At 45.8% G+C, this 14,964-nt stretch overlaps 1 protein-coding gene across 1 annotated transcript in view; it reads right to left on the bottom strand.

Annotated features, from left to right (window-relative positions):
- Nucleotides 1-14,964, bottom strand: part of GTF2I (general transcription factor IIi) — a 125,248-nt gene that overhangs the window by 5,840 nt on the left and 104,444 nt on the right. The window contains 12 exon segments of the mRNA XM_017849906.1: nucleotides 129-150; nucleotides 1,206-1,393; nucleotides 2,068-2,151; nucleotides 3,070-3,150; nucleotides 4,162-4,217; nucleotides 6,197-6,380; nucleotides 6,558-6,623; nucleotides 7,542-7,643; nucleotides 9,529-9,603; nucleotides 10,335-10,393; nucleotides 11,360-11,543; nucleotides 12,760-12,831. Of these exon segments, the coding sequence (XP_017705395.1) occupies nucleotides 129-150; nucleotides 1,206-1,393; nucleotides 2,068-2,151; nucleotides 3,070-3,150; nucleotides 4,162-4,217; nucleotides 6,197-6,380; nucleotides 6,558-6,623; nucleotides 7,542-7,643; nucleotides 9,529-9,603; nucleotides 10,335-10,393; nucleotides 11,360-11,543; nucleotides 12,760-12,831 (1,173 nt within the window).

The raw sequence follows: 14,964 nt of genomic DNA, 5'->3' as shown, positions 1-14,964 counted from the left end.
TTTTTGAGACGGAGTCTCGCTCTGTCGCCCAGGCTGGAGTGCAGTGGCGCGATCTCGGCTCACTGCAAGCTCCGCCTCCTGGGTTCATGCCATTCTCCTGCCTCAGCCTCCTGAGTAGCTGGGACTACAGGCGTGCACCACCATGCCTGGCTAATTTGTTGTATTTTTAGTAGAGACGGGGTTTCACTGTGTTAGCCAGGATTGTCTCGATCTGCTGACCTCATGATTCGCGCACCTCGGCCTCCCAAAGTGCTGGGATTACAGGTGTGAGCCTCCGCACCCAGCCTAGGTGGGCGTCTCTTATGGTAACAAGGACACAGGAAGGAATGTGGTGCTCAAATGGTGTTAGAGGGTGAGTACAATCATCATGCCTGCTCTACGGGAGGGAGCTGACACTCTCCATGGTAACAATGGTCACTCTCATTTACAGACAAGGAACAGAGTGACCAGGCTAACAAATGGTTGATGCGAGGTTGAATCCGTCTGACCCAAAGCCTGTGACACGGCGCCCTAAGACAGAGGTTGGCAAAGTTTTTCTTTCTTTCTTGAGATAGAGTCTCACTCTGTCACCCAGGCTGGAGTGCAATGGCATAATTTTGGCTCACTACAACCTCCACCTCCTGGGTTCAAGCGATTCTCCTGCCTCAGCCTCCCGAGTAGCTGGGACTACAGGCACTCACCATCATGCCCAGCTAACTGCTGTATTTGTGTAGAGACAGGATTTCACCATGTTGGCCAGGCTGGTCTGGAACTCCTGACCTCAGGTGATCTGCCTGCCTTGGCCTCCCAAAATGCTGGGATTACAGGCGTGAGCCACTGTGCCTGGCCAAAGTTTTTCTATAAAGTGCTAGAGAGTAAATATTTTAGACTTTGGAGGCCATGCTGTCTCAGTCCCAGCTATTTACTCACTGTGACAGGAAAGTAGCCATGGATAATACGGGCGTAGCTGTGTTTCAGGAAGTGTCTAAAAATAGGAGGCAGGCTGAATTTGGCAAACAGTCCTAGTTTGCCAACCCTTTGCCAAAGAATTAAGAGTCGGCTTAGGCAGAGGCACGTCTAACATTCTACTGACGAAACAAGTTATATTTATTTGTTCATTGCATAGCATAGGAAGCCTGATTCGATGACTACCTGTGGCTGAATTTTAGATGAGTCAGCCTCATGAGCTCCAGATTCGTTCCTGTGACTAAGCAGAAAACTCTCACTTACCTAATGACCGTGAATTTGATAAACTCGGCAGAATCTAAGATCCTTCTCATGGAGCTGATTTCCAGGTAGCTGGGGGCTTTGAAGGACACCCCCGGGGGCATGCCGTCAACCACCACACAGCCAGGGTTAATTGTGATTTTCCTGTAGGGAACTTTCACAGGAAAACCCATACCAATGGCTTCACCTACAGAGACAGTGAGACAAACAGCGCAACAGCACCGATTAACCCACTGCCTTAAACAGTCTGTCAAAAGCACCAGATCAACATTTATTTTAAAGACTGTCTCTGCTGTTAACTAAGGTCTTTGTACACTTCAAACAAATTTAAACATGAACCTTAAAAAAATTTTTTTTTGAGACAGAGTCTCACTCTATCACCTAGGTTGGAGTGCAATGGCTTGATCTCAGCTCACTGCAATCTCTGCCTCCCGGATTCAAGCAGTTCTCATGCCACAGCCTCCTGAGTAGCTGGGATTATAGGCATGTGTCACCATACCTGGCTAACTTTTTGTATTTTTTAGTAGAGACAGGGTTTCACCATGCTGGCCAGGTTGGTCTCGAACTCCTGGCCTCAACGAATCCACCCGCCTCGGCTTCCCAAAATGCTAGGATTACAAGCGTGAGCCACACTGCCAGACGGTGAACCTTAAATTCATGAACTTTTATACTGACAATCAATAATATAACACTAATGATATCTTATTAAATAAATTTAGCATAAACAAAACACTTACTTTTAAATTTTAATTCCTTTTCTACAGGAGGATTACAACCACCTAACCATCATCTGCTGAAAACATCTTACTGAAACACATCTCTTTGCTTATAGCAACTGTACTTTGCAAATGCAAAACTTACCAAATTTCCGACTAAAGAGGTCATTCACTTGTTCTCTTAGCTGTCTAGCTTTTTCAACTTTCGAGAGTCTTTCATTATCATCATCTAAAACAGTTCAGAGAAAACCCAAAACTTAAATACTGCTTTTTTTTTGGTAAAGAGATGGTATCTCACGATGTTGCCCAGACTGGCCTCGAACTCTTGGGCTCAAGTGATCCTCCTGGCTTAGTCTCCCAAGTAGCCGGGACTACAGGTACAAGCCGCTGCTCAATGATGCACTTTTAATCCCAATTTATAGGAGCTCTGTGTAATGTTTTCAAGCATTTGCCATTTTTAAATGATTTAAGTATTTGAGCACTTTGAACTCAATTAAATTTGAAATTGTTTAAAATAATGCCTAACTAAAAATATTACAAACTTATTCTTGTTATAAAGACCTTTACCTGCTGTTTTATATAGATTTTTTATTACCCAGACGGAGTATCGCTCTGTCACCCAGGCTGGAGTACAGTGGCACCATCTTGGCTCACTGCGATCTCTGCCTCCCGAGTTCAAGCATTTCTCCTGCCTCAGTCTCCCAAGTAGCTGGGATTACGGCCACGCACCACCACGCCTGGCTAATTTTTTTTTGTATTTTTAGTAGAGACAGGGTTTCACCATGTTGGCCAGGCTGGTTTTGAACTCCTGACCTCAAGTGATCCTCCCGCCTCAGCCTCCTAAAGTGCTGGGATTACAGGCATGAACCACCGTGCCCGGCCTTATATAGACCCTTTTTAAGGAACAGACTAGACACATTTGTGTGGTTAACAGGATTTAGCTCATGCCAAGTGCCAAAACTTGCGGGAGCTGTTTGGAGAGCAACTGTATTTGGAAGGCAACTGCTGTAGGGGTCTGGGAGGAGCGCCAGGCAATGTGTAACGTATCCGAGTACCTGGAGGAGCTGAGCAAACCTCTCTAGTTGGGAGAGTCCAAGAGGCCCTGAAGAGACCCCCACAAACGATGATGGAAGCAGAGAAATCATACCTGGAATTGTCACCTGAATGATGTTAAGGTCTTCTACACCTGAGGCAGTAGTATTAACGTTGGGTGATGAATTTATTTTTCCTGAAAATATAAATTTAAAATCAGAATTTGTAGAAAACATGGTCAACATCTCTAATAATCATGCTGTCTGAGATTGTTTGATCTCAGTCCTGTTCAAGGTTCTTTCTTTCCATGGTACATCATTTCAGGAAGACATGACGCCCCCTCAAGGGCTGCTTTTCACTGTTTTTCTCTTCCTGGTGGTGCTTAGGAGAACATCACACACAAACAGAGCCACCCAACTATTAAAGAACTGAAAACTCTGAAACAGCCCAAACTACAACTTTGAATGGGTTTTCCTTTTTTTTCTTTTTTCTTTTTTTCCTGAGATGGAGTCTTGCTCTGTTGCCCAGGCTGGAGTACAGTGGTGCGATCTCGGCTCACTGCAACTTCCACCTCTGAAGATCAAGCGATTCTGCCGTCTCCTCAACCTCCTGAGTAGATGGGATTACAGGCGCCCGCCACTACACCTGGCTAATTTTTTATATTTTTAGTAGAGACAGGGTTTTGCCATGTTGGCCAAGCTGGTCTCGAACTCCTGACCTCAGGTGATCCACCCGCCTTGGCCTCCCAAAGTGCTGGGATTACGAGTGTGAGCCATCACGCCTGGCCTCCATGGCTATTCTTTATTTTATTTTTTTGAGACGGAGTCTCGCTCTGTTGCCCAGGTTGGAGTGCAGTGGCTGGATCTCAGCTCACTGCAAGCTCCGCCTCCCGGGTTTACGCCATTCTCCTGCCTCAGCCTCCCGAGTAGCTAGGACTACAGGCACCCGCCACCTTGCCCGGCTAGTTTTTTTTTTTTTTGTATTTTTTAGTAGAGACAGGGTTTCACCGTGTTAGCCAGGATGGCCTCAATCCCCTGACCTCGTGATCCGCCCGTCTCGGCCTCCCAAAGTGCTGGGATTACAGGCTTCAGCCACCGTGCCCGGCCTCAATGGCTATTCTTTAAACAATGTTTGTAAACCACAGCTGCATGGTGCACGCCTAAGAGCGTGTGTTCTATAGCAATGAAAATACAGAAAATACACTCACTGGGAGGGCTCTTAGAGGAGGTGCTCTCCTTAATCGCCGTCTCAAACATTTCGGGCCTATAGACAAAAGAGAAAAAAAAATGTGCTGATCAAACAGTAAAACTCTGACGTTAAAATGTAAACAACTCAAAGATTTACAAACCAGTAACTCTGTAAAGTCTAAATTCAATTCTTAGTCATGAAGAACAGAAATCACATGGTTATCTAAAGAACCACAGCCAAGAACACAAACCACATTTGTAAATGTAACATCCATCGCTGCCTCTCATTGACCGCCCTTCCCCTACACTGGTTTTATTGGCATCTTCTTTCCAAGGCTAGAATGTATGCTGAAAAGAATCAGCACCAGACTTCAGGATGGAAAGAGAAAACGCCCGACGTGCGCAGCATGGAAACACAAGATGGGCTGTGAAAATAGGAGCACTTGAGGCTCTTGCTCCGGAAGTGGAAGCAGAGGGCTTAGGGGCTGCCAAACTTCTGCAGACCTGGCCAAAAGTATAAAAGGTGGGCCACTGGCCAGGCGTGGTGGCTCATGCCCGTAATCCCAGCACTTTGGGAGGCTGAGATGGGCAGATCACGAGGTCAGGCATTTGAGACCAGCCTGACCAACATAGTGAAACCCCATCTCTACTAAAAATACAAAAATGAACCGGGCGTGCTGGCACGTGCTTATCATCCCAGCTACTTGGGAGGCCGAGGCAGGAGAATTGTTTGAACCCAGGAGGCGGGATTTGCAGTGAGCCTAGATCACGCACCACTGCACTCCAGTCTGGGGTACAGCGCAAGACTCCGTCTCAAAATAAATAAATAAATAAAGAGGTGGCCACTATGCTTGGCAAGGCCAGCTTTGCTTGAGAGCATCCCTGGGTGACTCAAAATTAAGCCTAGCACCAAGTAAATGAAACCTAAAATTCATTTCAATTGATTTCAAGTAATTCATGCGCATTAGCATGTACTATAAAACTCCAATTATTCTTATTTCTTTTCTTTTTTGAGACAGAGTCTCACTCTGTCACCCAGGCAGGAGTGCAGTGGCACAATCTCGGCTCATTGCAACCTCCACCTCCTGGGTTCAAGCGATTCTCCTGCCTCAGCCTCTCGAGTAGCTGGGATTACAGGCGACTGCTACCACACCTGGCTAATCTTTTTTTCTTTTGTATTTTAAGTAGAGACGGGTTTTCATCATGTTGGCCAGGCTGGTGTCGAACTCCTGACCTCAAGTGATTTGCCCGCCTTGGCCTCCCACAGTGCTGGGATTTATGGCCGCACCTGGCCCATTCCTATCTATTTCAATTATGTTAGCCTAATCCACAGATGTTCGAGCAAACAGGAGAAATTAAAAATATTCTATTAATTTGGAGAAATAAAAGTACTTTAGAAAACTGAACAGCTGCTGAGATTCCTCAGCATCAAGCAGTAACAACATTCAGCAACCAAAAGTCGTTATCTCTCTAGTATGGAGGAGTCCTCCTTCCCTTATAGTAGCAGCATAAGGAAAATTTCTTTCTTTTTTTTTTTTTTGATCTCTTTGGTAAGCTGGAGTCCTCCTTCCCTTCTACTAGCAGCGTATGGAAAATTTTCTTTTCTTTTTTTTTTTGTTTTGAGATGGAGTTTTGCTCTTGCTGCCCAGGCTGGAATGCAATGGCACGATCTTGGCTCATTGCAACCTCAGCCTGCCGGGTTCGAGTTATTCTCCTGCCTCAGTCTCCCAAATAGCTGGGATTACAGGCACGTGCCACCACGCCCAGCTGATTTTTGTATTTTTAGTAGAGACGGGTTTCATCATGTTGGCCAGGTTGGTCTTGAACTTCTGACCTCAGGTAATCTACCCACTTTGGCCTCCCAAAATTCTGGGATTACAGGCGTGAGCCATCGCACCTGGCCGGAAAGTTTTAAACATAAGAGTGCAGCATAAAAAGGAGTTTTTCTGACTCCAGAGCTCATTCAGCCCTGCCACAAACATGAACCCACACACCCATCTCCCAGTGTCAAACACGATCAACTCATGCTAATCCCACTTCATCCAATTTCCTTACTTTTTAATGATGAATTTAATTTTGGCTTTGTTTCTGAGTATCTTCTCCAGCCTTGGAATGCCAAAAGTCGATGGTCTTCGGAATGGCACGCCCTCAGGTAAGCCTTCCACGTAAAAGTCTTCCGGGAAAGACTCAAATAATGCGAACGGCACCTTCACGGCTTGTTTAAGGCCAAGAGCTTCCCCTGCAAAACAGACGCGTACACAGAACAGAACATGGGCGAAATGATGCCACTCAAGCCCGAAAAACCCACGCGTTGCCAATGACAGGGACACTCCAACGCTCAGTATCCCCCTCTGCTCCCTTCTACTCCCATGAAGGCACCCTGCGCTGCAGTAAGAATGTTTCAAAATAGACTTACCGCACTTCTCATTGAAGAGATTTTCAACTTTCTGTTTTAGGTCCGTGATCTTGGCATTCCAGGCCTCTGTATATAAAACATAAGATAGTTAAATTGCAATAGTTATCACAGTACTTATCAATACACGCTCACAGACGGGAATGTTTCATCTTATTTGTGCATCTTTTTGTTTGTTTGTTTTGTTTTGTTTTTTTGAGACAGAGTTTCGCTTTCGTTACCCAGGCTGGAGTGCAGTGGCGCGATCTCTGCTCACCGCAACCTCCACCTCCCAGGTTCAAGCAGTTCTCCTGCCTCAGCCTCCTGAGTAGCTGGGATTACAGGCATGCACCACCACGCCCGGCTAATTTTGTATTTTTAGTAGACACGGGGTTTCTCCATGTTGGTCAGGCTGGTGTCGAACTCCCAACCTCAGGTGATCCGCCCACCTCGGCCTCCCAAAGTGCTGGGATTATAGGCGTGAGCCACCGCGCCCGGCCTTATTTGTGCATCTTTAAGAAGAAATAAAAAACGCATAATCTTTTACCAGGATATGACTTGACAACTACTCCAGTCCTGATACATAAGCAAACTGTTTTAGTACATTGCTTTTATGTTGACTACAAGTGAACAAATGCTGAAATAAAGAAAAAACAAATGAAAACCCCCAAAATGCCCTCATAACTTATAGTGTCTACTACATGCGAGGTATGGTTCTAAGTACTTCAAATGACAGTACTTATAATCCTCATAATAACCTCAGAGAAAGAAAGTAATGTTATTACCATTTTGCACAAAGGGAAAATGAGGCAGGGTGCATTCGCCTGCCTGAGTGGCATCGGATTTGAACTCAGATCTGAACTCAGGCAGCCTGGCTCTATGGGCTATTCCTTTAACCTCTGATATATACTGACTCACCAATAAGAACAATTCACCTGGCAAAAGGAAACACGATTAACTTATTCTATTTAAAACGATGAAAGAAAGAAAAATAAAACGCATATTTACCAAAGGAAAACTCTCTCCCTCGTGGCTTGAAGGGAACGTTAGAACCATTAGTCTGGGTAGGGGTTCGAACAGCTGAGGTTTGAGGATTGTTGTTATTAGGGCCTAAAGGAGAGTAAAAATAATGATAATCAACACACATTCAATGACGTAAGTGTCTCTAGGTTACGATCTTCAAGTCCAGCCTGTGCCAGAAAACAAACCTAGGTTCAAATTGAAATGGGTATTCTTGTCATCCTGCAAGTTCCACAGAAACCATTTTCTATTTCCACAGAAACCCATTTTCTTTTCCTTTCTTTTTTTTTTTGATACAAAGTTTCACTTTTGTTGCCCAGGCTGGAGTGCAGTGGTGCAATCTCGGCTCACCACAATCTCTGCCTCCTGTTTTCAAGCAATTCTCTTGCCTCAGCCTCCTGAGTAGATGGGATTACAGGCATGCGCCACCACGCCCAGATAATTTTGTATTTTTAGTAGAGATGGGGTTTCTCCATGTTGGTCAGGCTGGTCTTGATCTCCCAACCTCAGGTGATCCGTCTGCCTCGGCCTCCCAAAGTGCTGGGATTACAGGTATGAGAGCCACTGCGCTCGGTCCTAATTTTATATTCTTTTTTTTTTTGAGACGGAGTCTTGCTCTGTCGCCCAGGCTGGAGTGCAGTGGCTGGATCTCAGCTCACTACAAGCTCCGCCTCCCGGGTTTACGCCATTTTCCTGCCTCAGCCTCCGGAGTAGCTGGGACTACAGGCGCCCGCCACCTCGCCCGGCTAGTTTTTTGTATTTTTAGTAGAGACGGGGTTTCACCATGTTAGCCAGGATGGTCTCGATCTCCTGACCTCGTGATCCGCCCGTCTCGGCCTCCCAAAGTGCTGGGATTACAGGCTTGAGCCACCGCGCCCGGCCTAATTTTATATTCTTAAAGCCTCCCAGGCCCCATAAACCTGAATCTGCCCTTCAGGAAAGGCTGATCTTGTATATAAGACAGATCTTCCTCTGATCTTTTCCAGAAGGAGGAAAGTAAAGGGTTCAATGTATTTTTAATTCTTGGCATTTTTTAACAGAAATAATTAATCGGGTGTAAGTTGCCCAAGGATGCCTGTTGGCTGTCATAGGAGAAAGCAGGCTCTCTGAAAGGATACCAGATGACTAAATGAGGACTTCTGCGCCACTCAACACCAGTACTGCAAACTCTTATTTAAAAACTTGACACCTGGTATATAGAGAATGATCCTAATGCAGTGATTTCCTTCTGCATTTTTGAAGAGATGGAAGAAATATCCATACTTGACTGTTGGTTGGAGATTGTCTTTAGTATTGTATGTAGTATTTTAACACTGTGAGCCTGAAAAGATGAGAACCAGTTGGGCGTGTTGGCTCACTTGAGGTCAGGGGTTCGAGACTAGCCTGGCCAATATGGTGAAACCACATCTCTACTAAAGATATAAAAATATCCGGACTTGGTGGTGGACACCTGTAATCCCAGCTACTTGGGAGGCTGGGGCAGGAGAATCACTTGAACCCGGGAGGCAGAGGCTGCGGTGACCCAAGATTGTGCCACTGCGCTCCACCTTGGGCAAGAGAGCGAGACTCTGTCTCCAAAAAAAAAATAAAAGAAAAAGAAAATACTTTCATTCAAAGCACTGCTGTTTAAACCACCCCGAAACTTTCTTTCCTTAAAAGAATAGAAAAAAAATGAAGAGGAAAAAACAAGATAAAACATTCCACGTGATTCTGCACCCTTATTTGTTATGATAAAGGAAAAGCATTTCAGGGCTTTTCTTGGGAGCAGTTTATGATGTGATCCATGTTATCTTTTTTCTATTAATGGTTTAAAAATTTTCAATGAGAAACATTCAGAAATGTAGCTTTAACACAGGCAGCTGTTCACAGGTAAAGCTAGTTTGGCTAATGTCATCCGTATAAACCCATAGCTAGTGAACTGACACAATCAGTAAACTAGAGAATGAACAGAAACATACCGAGGACTGGCCCTTACCTTCCACAGTGACCTCAATTTCGGGAACCTTTGAATTACTCCCAGGACTTCGTGGTCTTTTGGGGGACTGCAAAGCTGTAAAATAAACAGACTTCCTTTTGTATATTGTAGGGAAAAAAGTACAGAAGGAGATGCTTTATAAGAGCAGAGTATTAAAATTCATACAGTTTGGCTCTTTTCAAAGAAACCTGTAGAATTAAACTTGTAGTGTAATCCTCCACAGGGGGCACACAACAAAGCTGTGAAAACATGAATGAACTAGGATTGCAAATGTGACATTTCCAATGGAATTTTTTTTTTTTTTTAAAAAGAAAGTAAGTCCATAAATAAAATAAACCTTAGGCTGGAGCAGTGGCTCATGCCTGTAATCCCAGCACTTTGGGAGGCCCGAGGCGGTGGATCATGAGTCAGGAGTTTGAGACCAGTCTGACCAACATGGTAAACCCCGTGTCTACTAAAAATACAAAAATTAGCCAGGCGTGGTGGCCATGCCTGTAATCCCAGCTACTCAGGATGCTGAGGCAGGAGAATGGCTTTGAAATCGCGGAGGCGGAGGTTGCAGTGAGCCGAGATTGCGCCACTGCACTCCAGGGGCCTGAGCAACAGAGCGAGAATTCTGTCTCATAAAATAAATAAATAAATAATATAAATAAATAAAAATAAAACAAAACAAAATACCTTGAAAAGCAAAGTAAACAACTACAAGCCCCACAAAGATATCGGCCGATTCCATATGATCTAAGGGATGCGGATAAAGGGTGCCTTAATGTACACAAATAGGATACGGAGTACACGTCGCCTCTTACCTTTAGTGTTTATTTTACTAGCCATCCCAGGAGGCAAGTAGGAAATAACTAGTTCAGGTCTAGAAAGAAAACCAAGAAATGTTACAGAAGCCAGTACAGTGGTGGTCTCACAGCCAGTAAAACGGTCGTGATGTGACCAGGGTTGTTTTTTTCTAAAGGCGTTCACAGAATCATCCTGTAACACAACAGTAATTCCTAGTGTTGTGGACAAAAGACCCTGACTTTTCCTTCCCGTGACTAGTAAGCCATTTTATGAAGAGCAAATAAATGACTCTTTTCATGAAAAAAAAAAAAAGAAAAAAGAAAAAAAACTAGTGTACTTTCTTCAGCCATTAAAATTCTGCAGAAATGTAGATAAGAAAATCAATCATTAGGCCGGGCATGGTGGCTCATGCCTGTAATGCCAGCATTTTGGGAGGCTGAGGCGGGTGGATTACCTGAGGTCAGGAATTCCAGACCAGTCTAGCCAACACGGTTAAGTTCTGTCTATTCTAAAAATACAAAAATTAGCCAGGCGTGGCAGCGCAAGTCTGTAATCCCAGGTCCTTGGGAGGCTGAGGCACGGAGTTGCTTGAACCCAGGAGGCGGAGCTTGAGTGAGCCGAGATTGCCCCACTGCACTCCAGCCTGGGCGATAGAGCAAGACTCCGTCTCAAAAGAAAAAAAAAAAGAAAAAAACTCAATCATTGATATTTAGTTGCTCTCAAGATTGACCAGGAATAACAGAGCAGATAAAAGCCAGCAAATTAAACTTCCATTCAGGCATACTGCGAGTCACCACCGGGCCTCGCGGTGCCGCCGCGGAGGCCGTCGTCACCGTTTTCCTTGCACTGATGAAGATGATTGAGTATGGGCTGGGGGACTGCAGAGGCGATGGACAGTACCAGGACTGCAGCTCACAGCCAGGCTTTGCCATCAAGGACTTGACAGCCACGCCTGTCACTTCCAGCTTGAAAAACATTGTAATAGAAGTGTCATTTTATTGTTTTAATTCCAGAAACGACTACAGTGGCAAAGAGAACTTACTTTTTAACAACGAACTTGATTTTATTACTCCCGCGGACGATCCTTTCAAGTCGTGGAATTCCAAACCAGGTAGGGCTTCGGAAGGGAATCCCCTCTGGCAAGCCTTCCACATACAAGAACTCCGGGTTTGATTCAAACACGGGATACGGTACTTTCACTGCCTCGGTGAGTCCAAGAGCTTGAGCTGAAAGCACAAGAGAACGTAAGTTGCGGAGGATAACATTTGACACAGACATTCTTTTCTTTGCATCTACATTCTCGAGTACAGTATGGACAAGCTCCCTACGATCAAGCAATATCCACTTCATATTGAAGGCATTTTGCTTAGGATATGGGGCAAATCTGAAGAACGAGCCTAAAAAATAAGTGCTTTTAGGAGGAACATTTTAACACTTTCAATCAAAAGGAGAGTTACGTTATTAGTGAAAATGACCTCTGTGCTCTGGGCAGAAATGACCAAAGGCCATTCCACACAGCAGTGGCGCCTGCTGGTCTTTGCGTTATCATCGAGAAGCAGGGTGTCTGTTCACAAACGGGTGGCGTCTACGATACAGCTAAGCCTCAGTTCGAGTGGTCAGAGGCAGGGTAGTCAGGACTCCTGATCTGGGACAGGAAACGTCAACCCCAGGTATTGAGATAATGGATAGGAGTGCCCCGGGAATATTGCTAGCACTGCCCACTCCTTACTTCCTTCTCCATGACAGACACACCCAATCAACTGAAACACTCTTGCTGAGCCTCCTCAGAATCGTTCTCAAGACAGCACTCCAGGAAACCGCTGTCAACAAATCTAAGCTGAAACAAATGATGAAACCTATTTGCCACATGGGTGTTAGCCAGATGAGAAGTACAAACAGTGGAACTGAGACTTATCCCAACGCCTCCCTTCCTCTCCCATTCTGACACGTGAGAAAGCGGAATCCGAGAGAAATGAAGTCATCTGCTTGGTTTCAGTAGCAAGTGCAGTGGTAGAAAGAAACAGAAACCCAGTTACTGGGACCTTCCTTCTTTAGGTCCTGAACTTTTTTTTTTTTTGAGACAGAGTCTCGCTCTGTCACCCAGGCTGGAGTACAGCGGCGCGATCTCAGCTCACTGCTCAAGTTCAGCCTCCCGGGTTTACGCCATTCTCCTGCCTCAGCCTCCCGAGTAGCTGGGACTACAGGCGCCCGCCACCACGCCCGGCTAATGTTCTTGTATTTTTAGTAGAGATGGGGTTTCATCATGTTAGCCAGGATGGTCTCAATCTCCTGACCTCCTGATCTGCCCACCTCGGCCTCCCAAGTGCTGGGATTACAGGTGTGAGCCACCGCGCCCGGTTGGTCCTGAACTTCCATACCTCTATTCAGACATGGCCCTTCGCTGATATGTTATTAAAGACATAAATACTGGCTTTTACTTACCAAATTTCAAATTAAAAATCTCTTCCACTTGCTTCCGTAGCTTGGTAATTCTGACATTCCAATCTTCTTTGACTGGAAAACAAAAGGAAACCCAATTAACTGTGTTATTTATCAGTGCTGTGGCAAATCAGAATGGATTTCGCTAGAACGTACCCTTGTTTGCAGTGATTCTCTTAATTCAGTTTTGTTAAAAGCCAAAATTTGGGGTCTTAAGGAAAAGAATAATTTCCGGTACTTGCCAAATATCAGAAAAACTGCAGAAAGACAGAATTTATTTATTTATTTAGAGACAGAGTCTCACTATGATGCTCAGGCCAGAGTGTGGTGGTGTGATCTCGGCTCGCTGCAACCTCTGCCTCCTGGGTTCAAGCGATTCTCCTGCCTCAGCCTCCCGAGTAGCTGGGATTACAGGTGCCTGCCACCACACCAGGCTAATTTTTGTATTTTTAGTAGAGATGGGGTTTCATCATGTTGGCCAAGCTGGTCTTGAACGCCTGACCTCAAGTAATCCGCCCACCTTGGCCTCCCAAAGTGCTGGGATTACAGGCATGAGCCACCGTGCCCGGCCTAGAAAGACAGAATTTAAATTTAAGTTGACATTGCAAATAAAGTGAAATTTGTCCACATGAAAGAGTGCTCAAAATCAGTGCTTCTCACACATTGCTCCTTGGAGAAGTCCCTCAGCGAACTTGGTCAGGGCAGGGAGGCCAGCTGCGTAAGGTTCAAGGGCTCCCACACCAGTTTCAACACAAGGGACTTTGCTTTTATTTGCTTTCTCTACAGGCAATCCTTGTTTTATCTAACAGATGTGTGCCTAAAAATCCACATAAAGCAACACTTCACTAATCAAAGTGACTTTTCTCATCAGAAATCAATGATAAAGGGATGGAATTCATGTGGGGCTGGAGTGGACAGAAGCCTGAGTGGGTCCAGCAGACGGAAACACAGCTGCCAAGTCTGGCCTGGCCTTAGCTGCTGCTGCAGGAGGCGTGAGGAACTCTGCCTTCTACGATGTGGTGCTGGACAGAGAGCTGTCTGTCATCTTCGACCAGTTCCATGGCATTCAGGACACGGTGATAGGGGAAGGAACTCACTTTCTCATCCCACGGGAAAAGAAGCCAATCATCTTTGACTGCTGCTCGTGACCACATAAGGCGCCAGTCATCACCGTGAGCAAAGATTGTCACCATCACACTGGGTGTCCTCTTCCTGCCTGTTGCTGGCCAGGTTCTCCCATCTTCCAATTATCGGAGAAGCCAATGAAGAGTGTGCTGACGTCCATCACCGCAGAGCTCCTCAAGCCGGGGGTGGCTTGGGCTGACGCTAGAGAACTGATCATGCAGGGAGAGCTGGGCTCCAGACAGGTGAGCAATTAACTTCGGAGCAAGCAGCAACCTTTGGGCCCTCCTGGATGCTATGACCTTGGATCTGACCTTCAGGAAGGAGTTGGTAGAAGCAGTGGAACCAAAGAGGTGGCTCAGCAGGAAGGAAAGGGCCAGATCTGTGGTGGCAAAGGCTGAGCAGCAGAGGGCGGTGGCCATCATCTCTGCCAAGGGCAATTCCAGGGCAACGGAGTTCATCACCAGCTCAGTGGCCACCGCAGGTGACGGCCTGATCAAGGCCACAAGCTGGAACCATGGAGGACACTGCATACCAGCCCTCCAGCTCTCAGAACTCACCCCCCTGCCCACGGGGCCGTCCGTGCTCTTCCAGCTGCCCCAGTGAAGGCCGCCCTGCCCCAAACCTCCTCCAGCCAACTGGGCCACAGCACCATTGACTTTTACCACCGCCTTCCTTCCGTCCCCACCCCAGAAATCACTGATTTTTCACAAATGGCTTAAAACAACGGACATAAAAGGAAGGAAAATCACTTAAAAAAAAAAAAAAAAAGAAAGCAATGGTAAAAGACCTAGGAGATGTCACTCAGCATCACCCACAGTGACAGTGGGGCACGTTTCCTACCCAGAAGACAACCATTACCTTTTAAACATGAAAAATTTAAAAAAAAAAAGCGATTATAAAGACATGTAGAATATCGCTGATGTGGACAGAACGTTCAGGTGTGGAGGAGGTGTGGATGAGGACAGAGGTCAACTTGGAGACACTGCAGTTTGACTGGAGTGTTCCTGGATGACGAAAGGAGGGAAAGAGAGAAAGAGGAAAGGGGTCGGGGGGGGTGGAGGGTTCGCCTCGGTGTGGAGGTCA

This window comes from Rhinopithecus bieti, unplaced genomic scaffold (assembly GCF_001698545.2).
Source record: "Rhinopithecus bieti isolate Rb0 unplaced genomic scaffold, ASM169854v2 scaffold_31823, whole genome shotgun sequence".
NCBI lineage: Eukaryota > Metazoa > Chordata > Mammalia > Primates > Cercopithecidae > Rhinopithecus > Rhinopithecus bieti.
This window is presented reverse-complemented; position numbering and strand designations above follow the sequence as displayed.